Genomic DNA, 14,477 nt, shown 5'->3' on the forward strand with positions numbered 1-14,477 from the left:
ACTCAAAGTATTAACCTAATAACCAAGCCCCCTAACCTAACACCCCCTAACTTAACCCCAATTAAAAAACACTTAATTAAAATAAAAAATAATAACTACATTAAACATTTATTTAAAATAAAAAATAAAATTACTAAAAAAAAACTATTACCCAAAATAAAAAACCTAACAATACATAAAAAAACTAACATTACATTAAAAAAACTAACTTTACAAAAAAGAAAAAAAAAGCTGATTACAAAAAATAAAAAACCTAACATTACAGAAAATAAAAAACAAAATTATCCACAATAAAAAAAGTTATTCCTAATCTAATACCCCCTTAAAAAAAAAAACACCACAAAAAAAAAAACCTAATCTAAAAATAAATTACCAATAGCCCTTAAAGGGCCTTTTGTAGGGCAATGCCCTAAGTTTAACAGCTCTTTTGCCAAAATAAATACAAAGTACCCCCTAGCATTACAACCCCGCAAACTAAAAAAAAACTAATCTACCATTGTTTTATTTTTATTTTAGATATATGTGTGTGTATTGAAGCCCTTTGCAGTTAAGTACATAAAACCATGTAAAAGCATAAATCATACTTATGCAATATTAATATTTAATAAAGTGTTAAACTTTATTTACTGTACATATTTCACATATTTCACGTTCTTCACATAGGGGAATATGTGCTATGTATTTATAAATAGATATTTCTATATTTATCTGTATATATCTATACCTACTGTATATATAATCATCTTTATGTATAGGTATAGATATACTGTATATTGTGCCAAAATACCATCAGATATATATAGAAATATTTATTTATAAATAAATAGAACATATACTGCTATGTGAAGAACATTGGAATGTGAAATATTTGTTTCACTTTTTTGCTCCATTGACTTCTATGGAGCAATAAGTTGATCGTGATATTCTGCTTTTTGCGTGCATCGAGTTATCGTGAGAGCGAAAACATTTTACTTTCAATTTGTTATACGATCCCTACCTGACGCACGCAAAAAACTTACTTCTAGTGGAGTTAGTGCACAAGCGGGAGGGTTAAATACCGCTCCACTTGTAATCTAGCCCTGTGTTGGAAAAGCTATTTGTATGCATGATGTCATTATAAAGGGTGTACATACATAAAAAAATATCTAATATATTTAGGATAACCAAGCACTTCTGTGCTCTTAGCTTTTAATAGGTAATCCAAAGTATATATGGGTATAAGCCATGCATAATTGTAGTGCTAAATATATGGGGGGGAAAGGTTTTTGAAAATTAAATACATTTTTCTTGTTTTTTATAGCTGCACAGAGGTAATAAGTTTATTAATATAACAGTGTTAGTTATGCAAAACTGGGGAATGGATAACAAAGGGGTTATCTATCTTTTTAAACAACAAAAAGTCTGGTGTTGACTGTCCCTTTAAGGAAAGGAACGTTGACACTCAAAAGGATACGTCAATGAGGTTGATTATTTCTCTGCATGTTGCAAGGCTGAATCCACTTGATCTTAAATCCTTTCCTAAACAGAACACAACATACATGTTAACATAATCAAAGTGTCATATAATACATTAGGGGTGGTAAACCAAGAGGGTGCGCACAAAATGCCAATAATCTTCTAAAATAAAACATTTTTTCTAGCGCCAAGGTAACGGAAGTTAACATTATTTTTACTTATGAATCTATGATGTATATCATTAATTAATCTTTAATTATTAATATTTATTATGGACTAAAAAGAAAAAAAATGTATTAAATGGACATGAAACCCAAACAATTGTTTCATGATTTGGATAGAACAAACACTTTTAAACAACTTTCCAATTTACTTCTATTATCAAATTTGCTTCATTCTCTTGTTATCATTTGCTGAAGGAACAGCATTGCACTACTGGCAGCTAGCTGAACACATCTAGTTAGCCAATCACAAGAGACAAATGTGTGCAGGCACCAATCAGCAGTTAGCTCCCACTAGTGTAGGATATGTGCATATTAATTTTCAACAAGGGATACCAAGAGAACAAAGCACATTTAAAAATAGAAGTGAATTTAAAAGTGTCTTAAAATTACATGCTCTATCTGAATCATGCAAGTTTAGTTTTGACTTTCCTATCCCTTTAAGCAGTAAAATTATAATATATAATTTGTTTTACATTTTCTTAGGTTTGCTAATAAACATAGATGTTTAATGAATAACACAAGCAATTATGTGAGATATACCATATATTGGTATTGTTGTCCTTTAATTGCCAGTTAACAAATTAAAAATGCTAGATCTTCAAATAGCTTCTAATATACATCATTAAAGTTCAGACATAAGGCCCCATTTATTATCTGATGGATGGACAACAGTTTGGTTGTTGTAATAATGCCTTTAAGAGTTAACTATTTGTATGCAGTGGAAAACAATAAGATGCTTTACTGTAACCAACGTACGTTTTGCTAGAAGTTTGTTTAGAGTTATCTGCAGTTCAGCTGCGTTCATCTCTTTATTCTGCAATGATAAAAACAAACACAGATAATGAATAAAAAAAATAAGTATCAATATTAAATGGGTCAATAAACACCTTGAGATTCTTTATGTAAAAATGTTTAGTTATGTGTATTAAAACAACTTGATATATTTTGCTCACTTTTCATGTAATTTAGCTTTGAAAGTTGAGCAATTTTTTTTTTAAATAAAGCTTTATTGAGTGACCAGTATTAGATGACAAACAATGAAAAATCAACAGTATTTACAAATCAGGTGATACAGAGGCATTAGAATATGCACATCATGTAATGAAGATAATTCTCTCATAGCAATTCAGCATCATATCTCTGGTACACTGTTCTCATATGTTAGCATAATATTATACAGTACATCTGTATATTACATCTATTGATAAAGGTATAACATTTTCATGGGTATTAAGTCATACCCTGTATAGATAACAAACAAAAAGAAGAAAGTAAGAAGAAGAGTTAGGAAGTGTGTAGAGGGGTGGTAAGGGAGGTTAAGGAGAGAGGGGGAAAAAAAAAAAAAAAAAAAAGAAAAAAAAAGGGGGGGGGGGGAGGGGAGGGAAGCTAAGAAGGGGAGGCATGGGGAGGGTGTGTTGGGTGTTGTTGGAGGGTTCTGTGAGGGAGGGAGCACAAGGGGGAGGTGATTAGCACTACAGGCGGTAAATTCCTATCACTGTAATAATTCCAGTGCTATAGTCTCAGGGCCCTCCAAACTGCCACATGTATACCTCCAGGACACGCCACCCCAAGTCAATCAATTAGTTTAGATTTTCCAAGGCCTTCAAACACCTTTGCCTTCCCAGATCATTAACATATGTTCATGTAGGGCAAGTTTTCCAGTCCTGAGGTAATGAAACCTCTCCAGACCAAGCAAGTCTCCGACCCCTTGTCTCCATTCATTCAGGCTTGGTGTGTTGACAGACTTCCAGTACTTTGGAATTAGGCTCTTCGCGCCATTTAGCATCAGTAAAAACAGTTTATATTTCGCTTCTACCACCAGTTTGGGGAGGGCATGGTATATCAGATTGCTCGGGTTTGGGGGCATTATTACCCCAAGGAGTCGGCTGCATTCGGCAAAAATTCTTATCCAGAACTCTTGTATCCGCGGACACGTCCACCAGATGTGCAGTATGGAACCAGACTCCCCACAGCCCCTCCAGCAGTCTCCATTCATTTGTGGATAAATTTTACTTAACCTCTGTGGTGTCAGATACCACCGGCTTAAGAATTTGAAGTGCATCTCCTGAAGTCTCATTGAGACCGAGGCCTTCTTCGCCCTATTAAAGATCTGTAGCCAGTCTTTTGAGGCAATATCCAAGTTAAGATCTGTGCACCATGCGTTTGTGTAAGAGGGCAATAGCTCATCACTGCTTGTGAGTAACAGCTTATAAAGACGAGATATCAAGTGACCAGGTACTTGGGCCATTGTGCAAATGTGTTCCAGAGATGTCTTTTCTCTTGTAAAGGGGGATTTATCTTTATATCCATTCACATAATGATGGAATTGTGCCACTCTAAACCAAGAGGAGAACAGCCATGCATCCCATTCCTTTAACTTTTCCTGAGTCTGTATCTTGCCTTGATGAAAAGCATTAGATATAGCGGCCTCTGCCAATGTGTAAGGATTTCTCCTGGGTTCTGCTCCAGTTGCTAAAGCGTTATCTGGGTTATCGAACACCGGAGTCACCGGAGAAGGAACAGAGGAGATGCATTTATCTTGTTTGATCAAAGAGTCCCATATGCAGAATACATCCTGTAATAAGGGGTATTGTGAAATCGACAGTGGCCGATGTTTTGCCGATATCCATGCAAGTGCGCCTACATTTCCTCTCTGTAGAAGTTCGCGGTCCAGATCTACCCAAGCTTTATCCAATTGGTTATGGCACCAATGGACCAATCTCTGAACAATGATTGCTTTAAAGTATATCTTTAATAGGGGGACTCCCGCGCCTCCCCTATCTCTAGGCAGGTACATTGTATTTTTCTTGATTCTTGGTTTTATATCCTTCCAGATATACACCTCCATCTCTGATTGGATTTGATGGATAAGGGGTAGTGCCGATGCGAGAGGGAGCGCCTGCATGATATATAGTATCCTTGGTAGGATATTCATTTTGACCGCTTGAATGCGACCCATCCACGAGATGGATTTGTTTTTCCATCTGGCCATATCATCTGTCACTGCATCTCTAATCAGTTTGTAGTTCATATCAACTATGTCAGAAATTATTGGGGTCAGGAAGATCCCAAGATACTTCAAGCGATGTTTCGCAATACTAAGTGGACAGTTGTCGCATGCTTCGCTAAAAGCGTCAGCTGGTATAGATATATTCATGATTTCGGATTTGGACAAGTTAAGCTGGAAGTTCGAAACCCGTCCAAAGTCTGCAAACTCCATCAATAAGGCTGGGAGTGAGGTGGACACATCTGATAGCGTCACTAGAACGTCGTCCGCGTACATGGCCAACTTATGTTCCTTGTGTCCCACTACCAGTCCCCTTATGTCAGGGTTACTACGAACTCTACAGGCCAGAGTCTCAATTACCAAGGCGAATAACAAGGGTGACAGGGGGCACCCCTGTCTCGTCCCGTTGGAGATCTGAAAAGGCTTCGAAAGCATGCCGTTAACACGTACTTTAGCACTTGGTGTCGAGTATAACGCGAAAATCGTATTGATAATGCCGTTACCGAATCCCAGTTTTGTCAATGTTTGCCTCATAAATAACCAATTCACCCGATCGAACGCTTTCTCAGCATCCGTGGACACAAGTGCCAACGGAGCTGAGTTATGATCTGCAAAAGAAATCAGTTGTAGTACTCTAAGGGTATTGTCTCGGGCTTCTCTGCCCGGGACAAACCCCACTTGATCGGTAGAGATCAGTTGTGGCAGTAGCTTAGCAAGACGGTTAGCTATCATTTTTGCTAGGATTTTGACGTCCGAATTAAGGAGCGAGATAGGTCTGTAGCTGCTGGGTAGGTTCTCAGGTTTCGGAGGTTTATGTATAACTGAGATATGCGCTTCAAGCATAGAGCTTGGTAGGGCAGAGCCTCCTGACAATTGGTTAAATACCGTAAGTAAATGCGGTACCAGCTTGTCTCGGAACGCCTTGTAGTAACGCATGCCAAAACCATCAGGCCCTGGGCTTTTGCCTCCCGGAAGGAGCTTAATCGCTCGCTGGATCTCTTCTATTGTGAATGGGGCTTCAAGCTGTTCCGCCTCCTCCTGAGTCAGGCAGGGCATGTCTACTCTCTGGAGATAGTTAACAATAGCATTCTCTCGGTTAATACCAGGAGTTTGGTCTCGTTTCTCCAGCTCCTCAGGGTGTAGGTTGTATAGGGCTTCATAGAAGCTACCGAACGTATCCGACACGACAGACCCCTCTCAGCGTGTTTCGCCTTGTTGGTCCATAACTTCGTATACATAAGTTTTAAGTCTCTGGCGTGCCAGAGCTCGTGCAAGGAACTTCCCCGCCCTGTTGCCCTGTTCGAAGTAACATTGTCTTAACCGAAGGGCTTTAAGTTGTTGCTCCTTCTGAAGGTGTTGCATTAGAGCTGACCTCGCCTCAGCGAGCTCAGTCTGTAATTCTCTGTCAGTCGGCCGCTCTTTGTGCGTGGCTTCAATTTGTGCCACTTTTCTAAGTAATATAGTGTAGCGAGCTTTCTGTTCCCGACGGTACGCAGACACATGTCTAATCAGCTCTCCCCTTATAACACATTTATGTGCTTCCCATACCGTCGTTTCTGCTAGGCCGCCTCCTGAATTGTTGCGAAAGTATTCATCAATGGTGTCATCCAGTTTCTGTCTTAGTAGAGGTTCATCCAGCAGGGACTCATCCAAGCGCCATACAAATGGAGTGATCGGCATCTCCGGCCATTTGATGGTACACTTCACTGGAGCGTGGTCAGACCAGGTGATTTGACCTATACTGCTGCCAGTAACGGTAGAAAGCCCTGCAGAATCTGTAAAGATGTAATCGATTCTGGTGTATTTCCCATGGGGATGGGAGTAAAAGGAATAATTTTTGATGTTTGGGTGCATTGTGCGCCAGATATCATGAAGAACCAGATCTCTAAGATATTTAGATATCTGCTTGATTGTTTTGTGTTTAGTGCTAGATAGCCCATCAGAGGTGTCTAGCATGGGACAGAATGAAACATTGAAATCACCACCAAGAAACAGTATTCCCTTTTGGGCTTCTAGGATTTCATTTGCTAATTTTTTAAAGAAAGTATCTTGCGCTGTGTTCGGGAAGTAAGCGTTGACAAATGTTACATGATTGCCATATAAGGTGCCAATTAGAATCAAGTACCTGCCTTCCGGGTCTTTTATGGCCTGCTCCATCCGGAAAGGCACATCAGCCCGAAAAAGGATCCCCACCCCATTTTTTTTTATGGGGCTGGAGGCAAAATAAGCTGTTGGAAATTGCTGATTATACCATTTAGGTTCTCTGGATTTAGCGAAGTGAGTCTCCTGGAGATATATAACATCTCCCCCCATTCTGTGTAAGTCTCTAGTGATGATTGACCTTTTCCCAGGGTTATTAAGTCCCTTAACATTTATCGTGATCAGGTCTATGGTGTGGTCACGCACGCCTCTCATTGTGCTAGGTGGCAGCCAAAGGTTGCTCAATTCAGAGGAGGAGGGAATGAATGGGGAAGGGTATTTACACGGTAATTAAGGGAGGAACCAAGGGGTATTAGGATAGAGGAGAAAAAAAAAAAAAAAAAAAAGGGGAGGGGGAAAGGAGGGTTAAAAGGGAAGGAGGCGGAAGATATAAAGAAAGTAGGGAAATGGGAGGGGAAAGATTAACTTATAAAGGAGACCTTATTCGGTCAGTGAGTGAAAGAAACAAGCGGGGGGCAAAGGCTAGAAGAATACACAAGAGGAAAGGGAAGCAAAGTCCCCTAATAAATGGGGGTAAATAGTGTAGATCAAAGAAGTGTGAAGAGTAAAAAAAAAGAGAAAAAGAAAGGTTAACCGTAGAGTTAAAATCTACTAGACTAGTATGTAGATAGTCTAACAATAGGGGTAGTAACCCCTACACTCTCAGCAAAATAATTATTTCAATTAACATTATAACTTGTAGGCAAATACAGCAATCAACATAAATAACCGATAACATAGTTTTTGTTTTGCTCATTAATTTTCCTAACTTTTATTGATCTTGAAGTGTAGTGTCTGACTCATGGTCGAGCTACTGTTCTCTTCTAAGGTGATGCTACGTGTCAATCAGTGATACAGGGTGACTTCCGCTATGTGTCAATTAGTGATACAGGGTGACTTCCCTTAGTGTTATATATAGGGGGTGTTATGTTGAACAGTAACCTTAGATGTGTCCAGTGCCCCGGGGTTCTGGACTTATCCATCCCTTGCTTATCTATAGCAAATGCATTAATCTGTCTTTATAATGAGCATCAACCATTTACTTACAATAGGTCCCAGTGTTTACAGGCAAGCGGAGCTACCGTAGGCTAAACATTCAACTATTAAACCAGGTCTGAAGCATAAATCACATCCACAAGTGTGCAAACAAACATGAGAAAGAAAAAGAAAAAGCAAATAATTCAGTATGACCTCGTACACTGAGCTGTCATAGTCTTTTGTTTTACCAATTGATTTTTCCTAACTTTCATTGACCCTCAGGTGTTTTGGGTTAGCTCATATGTGAGAGTCAGGGGGTAACATGTTGTGCCTTTATTTTGTTTTAAAAAGTCCCTGATATCACCCAGGGGCAGAAGTGACACTATCATGTGGCTGTAGTATTATATCTCTACATGAGCTAAGGAGTCCTACTGGAGGGCTACAGCATTATACAAGTATGTGTCTGCTGCTATAAGTTTACGGGCGATGCCTATATGAAGTGATTCAATCCCATGGGTCGTCTTACCCACATCTTACGCTGCGGAGTGTCCTATACCACTGATCTCCGCTATCATACAGTAGCTCAGTTCATTTGGTGATAACAAGTGATTCGGTAGTGCAGTTAGCTCTATAGGGTTTGTGATATCAGTATAATAATGGCATTCTGTATTTCACCCAAACCCTGAATATGCCTATAGCTCGTGTTGAAATGGTAAATGTAATCCGCCATGAGATAGCGGGGTTAGGCCTATCATTACTTCTAATTTTGGTTTCTGTAAGTGAGTGCAGCCTTATTATTCTGTGTCTACACAGCAGGGTTTTTAGGACAGATCTGGAACATGTGCCCTTACTAGTACTTTACAAGCAATAGGGAGCAAGAACTCCATGTACTCAGCTATCATATGACAGGAGCACCTGACATCACAAGCTATCATGTAAATTTAACCATCAATAAAAACAGTAACAGTAAGTGCTCTAAATCTGCAAAACATATAAAATAGAAAGAAAGAAAAAAAAAACAATTATAACAGTATGACTTCATTCACTTAGCTGTCATTTGAAAAAGGCATGGTCTTGAATGTTGCTTTCGCTGTTTATAGTTCACAACAACCTTAACAGTTCTGACCATGTGCTGGGGGTGTAGTTCTTTAGTGAAGAGGCAATGGACTCAAGGGGGACCTCTGCCATGAGGGTCTGCTAGTGCTCTGTGATTTTCTCTTATGGGCACTGGTTCTGCTGCGGGGCCCAAGGGCCTGATTTGTATTCCAAGGGTTTGATTGAAGGTTGTAAGATCAGCTATTGTGCGGTATGTGGCGGTGGCTCCATCCTTAGATGCTATTAGGCAGGTTGGAAAGCCCCATCTATATGGGATCCTTTGTTCTTTGAGGCCCAATGTTAAAAAGCGCATTTCCCTCCTCTTTTGCAGGGTAGCGGGGCATAAATCTGTGTATATTTGGATCTCCACTCCGTCATGCATAAGCGGCTGCTTGTTTCTGGCGTGCCGGAGTATGTCCTCCCTGTCCCTATAAGACAGAAGCTTAATAATAATGTCTCTAGGTGGGGCTCTCGCTGGTGGTTTAGGCCTTAGGGCTCTGTGGGCCCTTTCGATATGTATATCATCCTCCTCAGGGCTGTTTTTAATACATTTAAAGAGTCTCTGTATATAATCATTAATTTCTGTTGGGGCCACAGTTTCAGGGACACCCCTGACCCTTAGGTTGTTCCGACGACTCCTATTTTCTAGATCTTCAATTCTTTCATTTAGATTAACGATAGTGGTATCCTGCGACTGTATACAGCTAGAATTATGTTGCACATCTGAACGCAGTGCTTCTTGTGACTCCTCTACTAGTGTGACCCTATGGTCTATATTGGCAATATCTTTTTTAAGTTCCCCAAACATGTTTCTCATTTCCATTATGGCTGCTTTTATGTCATTTTTAGAAGACAGGTGTCTGATATCATCTTTTGTAACATAACCATGTTGTTTAGGGTCACAGTTAGAAGGGTGGGCAGGTTCTTGCGTATTAGATTGCTCTGGGGGATCCTTTTGTGAACCCTGCCCTGAGTCTGTTGATATTAGATAGCTGTCCATGTTTGTTGTTTGCAGAGTTTTATGAGGTTTGGGGCCCCTTTTAGTTGACATGTTATTATTATAGTTCCCTGGTTATGCTTTCCTAACAGCCCTGAGTATTGCCAATTTATTAAATTTACGTGGGGGTTGCAAAGGTGAGAGAGGCTTAATATTGGCGATTTAGACAAAAAGGAGAGCGTGGAGAGTTCTAGTACAGGCCTATATTGGTTTGTTATTTCCTGGCCAGCTGGCGAACTCTGATATGTCTCAATAGCCCTGTGCAGCCTAACATGTATGTATGCCTTGTGTCTGTTGCTTTCTCTTTCCAGCTACTTATACAGGCGTCCATATACTAAATTAAGGCCCAGATGGAATTCGCGCCCAAAGGCGCAACTCACCGCTTAACGGACCCGGATCTTTCTCTCTTTGCGGGTCGATTCTTCTTATGGCGGCTTGAGCCTGACCTAGGTTTTGCTGGCTAGCGGTGTTTACGTGCCCCTACGATTTACTAGCGTGGCTGGGCACCGTCGATCGTGTTCCGGTAAGAGCCTCTCTGGTCAGTCTGTGGGCTACAAAGTGCTGCACGCAACTGTAATAGCCCCCCGAAGCTCCGATATATTTGTTGCGAATAGGTTATGCTGTTGTGTTGCGCAGATCTATTTCGGGAGCGCAAGATGTAAGAGGCCGCGGCTCCGTCCCTTCTGTCCTGTAGGCCTTGCCCTGCGTTCTGCCCTCCACTCGGGTCTTACTGCAAATCGAGCTCCATTATTGTATGTACTCTATTATCCTGTGTCAATAGGTCTCTTTTAGACACAGATTCATATTATTTTGCCGTATTTAGCCTTATGCTGAGAGTGCATGGGTATCAGAGCACTTTCAGTGTGCAGCCATCAGCATTCGTGGCTAGGCTCCGCCCCCCGAAAGTTGAGCAATTTTTAATTCTCAGAACTTGAAATACACCCTGCTGGTTTCTCAAAGTTAACCCTGCTACATATCTGGTACATGGTCTAAAATATAAAACATACAAAGAAAGACTCTATGATCTAAATATGTATAGTTTAGAGGATAGAAGGGAAAGAGGTGACATGATAGAAACCTTCAAATATATGAAGGGACTTAAAATAGAAGCTGAAAGCATTTTTCACAAAAAAATAAATGCAAAAACAAGGGGTCACAATCTAAAGTTAGAGGGTAGTAGATTCAGGAGAAATTTGAGGAAGCATTTTTTTACAGAAAGGGTGGTGGATTCATGGAATAAACTTCCATCTGAGGTGGTAAACACAAAGACTGTAAAGGAATTTAAAAATGTCTGGGACATGCATAAGGCTATCCTAAGGAAAAAGTAACATGTAATATGGGTAGACTTGATGGGCCTTTTTGGTTCTTATCTACCGTCAAATTCTATGTTTCTATGTTTCTATCTGTCCCTAATTGGCTTTATCATATAACAAATGTAAAATAATTTACTTTATACTAACTTTATGTGACTAGACTTATTGTCTGTGGACTAAAGCCCAGATTAGCTCCTTCAAATATGGCAATGTGGGTGGAGTTTGGCTTTTGATAAACAATTGCAGTAAAAGGAAGTAAATTTGCTTTAAAAAATGTTAAGGCTTGGTTGATGTGTTATTGCTTCACACATACGTCATTCTGTGTGCTAAACAGTTCCTGGCTTACCTGTGAGTCCAGCTTGTCAAATATGTTTTTGAAGTCAGCAGAAATATCCTTGTCGGTTACCTGAGGCTTATGGGAACAAAATAACAATATTAATAATATTTATATAAACAGAGGACATATTTTTTCTTTAAGACTAAAATAAATTTTGCTAGAATGTATTTGGCACCAACAATATGGGTGTATGTGACAAGTACACCCAACAGCAAATCAGAAATAAAATCTTGCAATGTTACGGCTAGATTTAGAGTTTTGTCGGTAACGACCCGCGTAGCTAACGCTGGCTTTTTTCTGGCCGCACCTTTAAAATAACTCTGATATTGAGAGTCCACAGAATGGATGCGTTAGGCTCCAAAAAAGGAGCGTAGAGCATATTTAACGCAAATTCAACTCTCGATACCAGAGTTGCTTACGGACGCGGCCAGCCTCAAAAACGTGCTCGTGCACGATTCCCCCATAGGAAACAATGGGGCTGTTTGAGCTGAAAAAAAACCTAACACCTGCAAAAAAGCCGCGTTCAGCTCCTAACGCAGCCCCATTGTTTGCTATGGGGAAACACTTCCTACGTCTGCACCTAACACCCTAACATGTACCCCAAGTCTAAACACCCCTAACCTTACACTTATTAACCCCTATTCTGCTGCCCCCGCTATCGCTGACCCCTGCATATTATTTTTAACCCCTAATCTGCCGCTCTGTAAACCGCCGCTACTTACATTATCCCTATGTACCCCTAATCTGCTGCTCCTAACACCGCTGACCCCTATATTATATTTATTAACCCCTAATCTGCCCCCCACAACGTTGCCTCCACCTGCCTACACTTATTAACCCCTAATCTTCCGACCGGACCGCACCGCTATTATAATAAAGTTATTAACCCCTAATCCGCCTCACGAAACCTATAATAAATAGTATTAACCCCTAATCTGCCCTCCCTAACATCGCCGACACCTAACTTCAAACATTAACCCCTAATCTGCCGACTGGAGCTCACCGCTATTCTAATAAATGTATTAAACCCTAAAGCTAAGTCTAACCCTAACACTAACACCCCCCTAACTTAAATATAATTTAAATCTAACGAAATTAATTAACTCTTATTAAATAAATTATTCCTATTTAAAGCTAAATACTTACCTGTAAAATAAATCCTAATATAGCTACAATATAAATTATAATTATATTATAGCTATTTTAGGATTAATATTTATTTTACAGGTAAGTATTTAGCTTTAAATAGGAATAATTTACTTAATAAGAGTTAATTAATTTAGTTAGATTTAAATTATATTTAACTTAGGGGGTGTTAGTGTTAGGGTTAGACTTAGCTTTAGGGGTTAATACATTTATTAGAATAGCGGCGAGATTCGGTCGGCAGATTAGGGGTTAATAATTGAAGTTAGGTGTCGGCGATGTTAGGGAGGGTAGATTAGGGGTTAATAAATATAATATAGGGGTCGGCGGTGTTAGGGGCAGCAGATTAGGGGTACATAGCTATAATGTAGGTGGCGGCTCTTTGCGGTCGGCAGATTAGGGGTTAATTATTGTAGGTAGCTGACGGCGACGTTGTGGGGGGCAGATTAGGGGTTAATAAATATAATATAGGGGTCGGCGGTGTTAGGGGCAGCAGATTAGGGGTACATAAGGATAATGTAAGTAGCGGCGCTTTGCGGTCGGCAGATTAGGGGTTAATTATTGTAGGTAGCTGGCGGCGACGTTGGGGGGGGCAGGTTAGGGGTTAATAAATATAATATAGGGGTCGGCGGTGTTAGGGGCAGCAGATAGGGGTACATAAGGATAACGTAGGTGGCGGTCGGCAGATTAGGGGTTAAAAAAATGTAATCGAGTGTCGGCGATGTGGGGGGACCTCGGTTTAGGGGTACATAGGTAGTTTATGGGTGTTAGTGTACTTTAGGGCACAGTAGTTAAAGGGACACTGTACCCAAAAAAATTCTTTCGTGATTCAGATTGAGCATACAATTTTAAGCAACTTTCTAATTTACTCCTATTATCAAATTTTCTTCATTCATTCATTTTCTTTATTTGAAATTCAAGAATGTAAGTTTAGATGCCGGCCCATTTTTGGTGAACAACCTGGGTTGTCCTTGCTGATTGGTGGATAAATTCATCCACCAATAAAAAAGTGCTGTCCAGAGTACTGAAACCAAAAAAAAGCTTAGATGCCTTCTTTTTCAAATAATGATAGCAAGAGAATGAAGAAAAATTGATAATAGGAGTACATTAGAAAGTTGCTTAAAATTGCATGCTCTTTCTGAATTACAAAAGAAAAATTTTGGGTACAGTGTCCCTTTAAGAGCTTTATGAACCGGCGTTAGCCCAGAAAGCTCTTAACTACTGACTTTTTTCTGCGGCTGGAGTTTTGTCGTTAGATTTCTAACGCTCACTTCAGCCACGACTCTAAATACCGGAGTTAGAAAGATCCCATTGAAAAGATAGGATACGCAATTGACGTAAGGGGATCTGCGGTATGGAAAAGTCGCGGCTGAAAAGTGAGCGTTAGACCCTTTTTTGACTGACTCCAAATACCGGCGGTAGCCTAAAACCAGCGTTAGGAGCCTCTAACGCTGGTTTTCACGGCTACCGCCAAACTCCAAATCTAGGCCATAGGGACAAAGGAAATTCAGGATTGTCTCTGTAGGAAAAGTTTGACTTTAGAGAATCTGAGAACCGCTAGCTTTCCCATACAACTCTTTAAAAGTTAGGGAAAATAATGGAAGACTCTTCATAAACAATCTCAACAGTAGAAGTGTCTTTTAAATGGAAAGTCTACACCAAAATTGTTATTGTTTAAAAAGAAAGAATCCCTTTATTACCCATTCCCCAGTTTTGCATAACCAATATG

At 39.9% G+C, this 14,477-nt stretch overlaps 1 protein-coding gene across 1 annotated transcript in view; it reads right to left on the reverse strand.

Moving 5' to 3' along the window:
- Window positions 1-14,477, reverse strand: part of CAPN8 (calpain 8) — a 189,581-nt gene that overhangs the window by 26,726 nt on the left and 148,378 nt on the right. The window contains exons 14-16 of the mRNA XM_053712588.1: window positions 11,615-11,680; window positions 2,436-2,493; window positions 1,454-1,518 (exon numbers count right to left, since the gene is read on the reverse strand). Of these exons, the coding sequence (XP_053568563.1) occupies window positions 1,454-1,518; window positions 2,436-2,493; window positions 11,615-11,680 (189 nt within the window). The remainder of the gene's footprint in view (window positions 1-1,453; window positions 1,519-2,435; window positions 2,494-11,614; window positions 11,681-14,477) is intronic.

The sequence above is a fragment of the Bombina bombina genome, chromosome 4 (genome assembly GCF_027579735.1).
Source record: "Bombina bombina isolate aBomBom1 chromosome 4, aBomBom1.pri, whole genome shotgun sequence".
In the NCBI taxonomy this organism is placed as follows: Eukaryota; Metazoa; Chordata; class Amphibia; order Anura; family Bombinatoridae; genus Bombina; species Bombina bombina.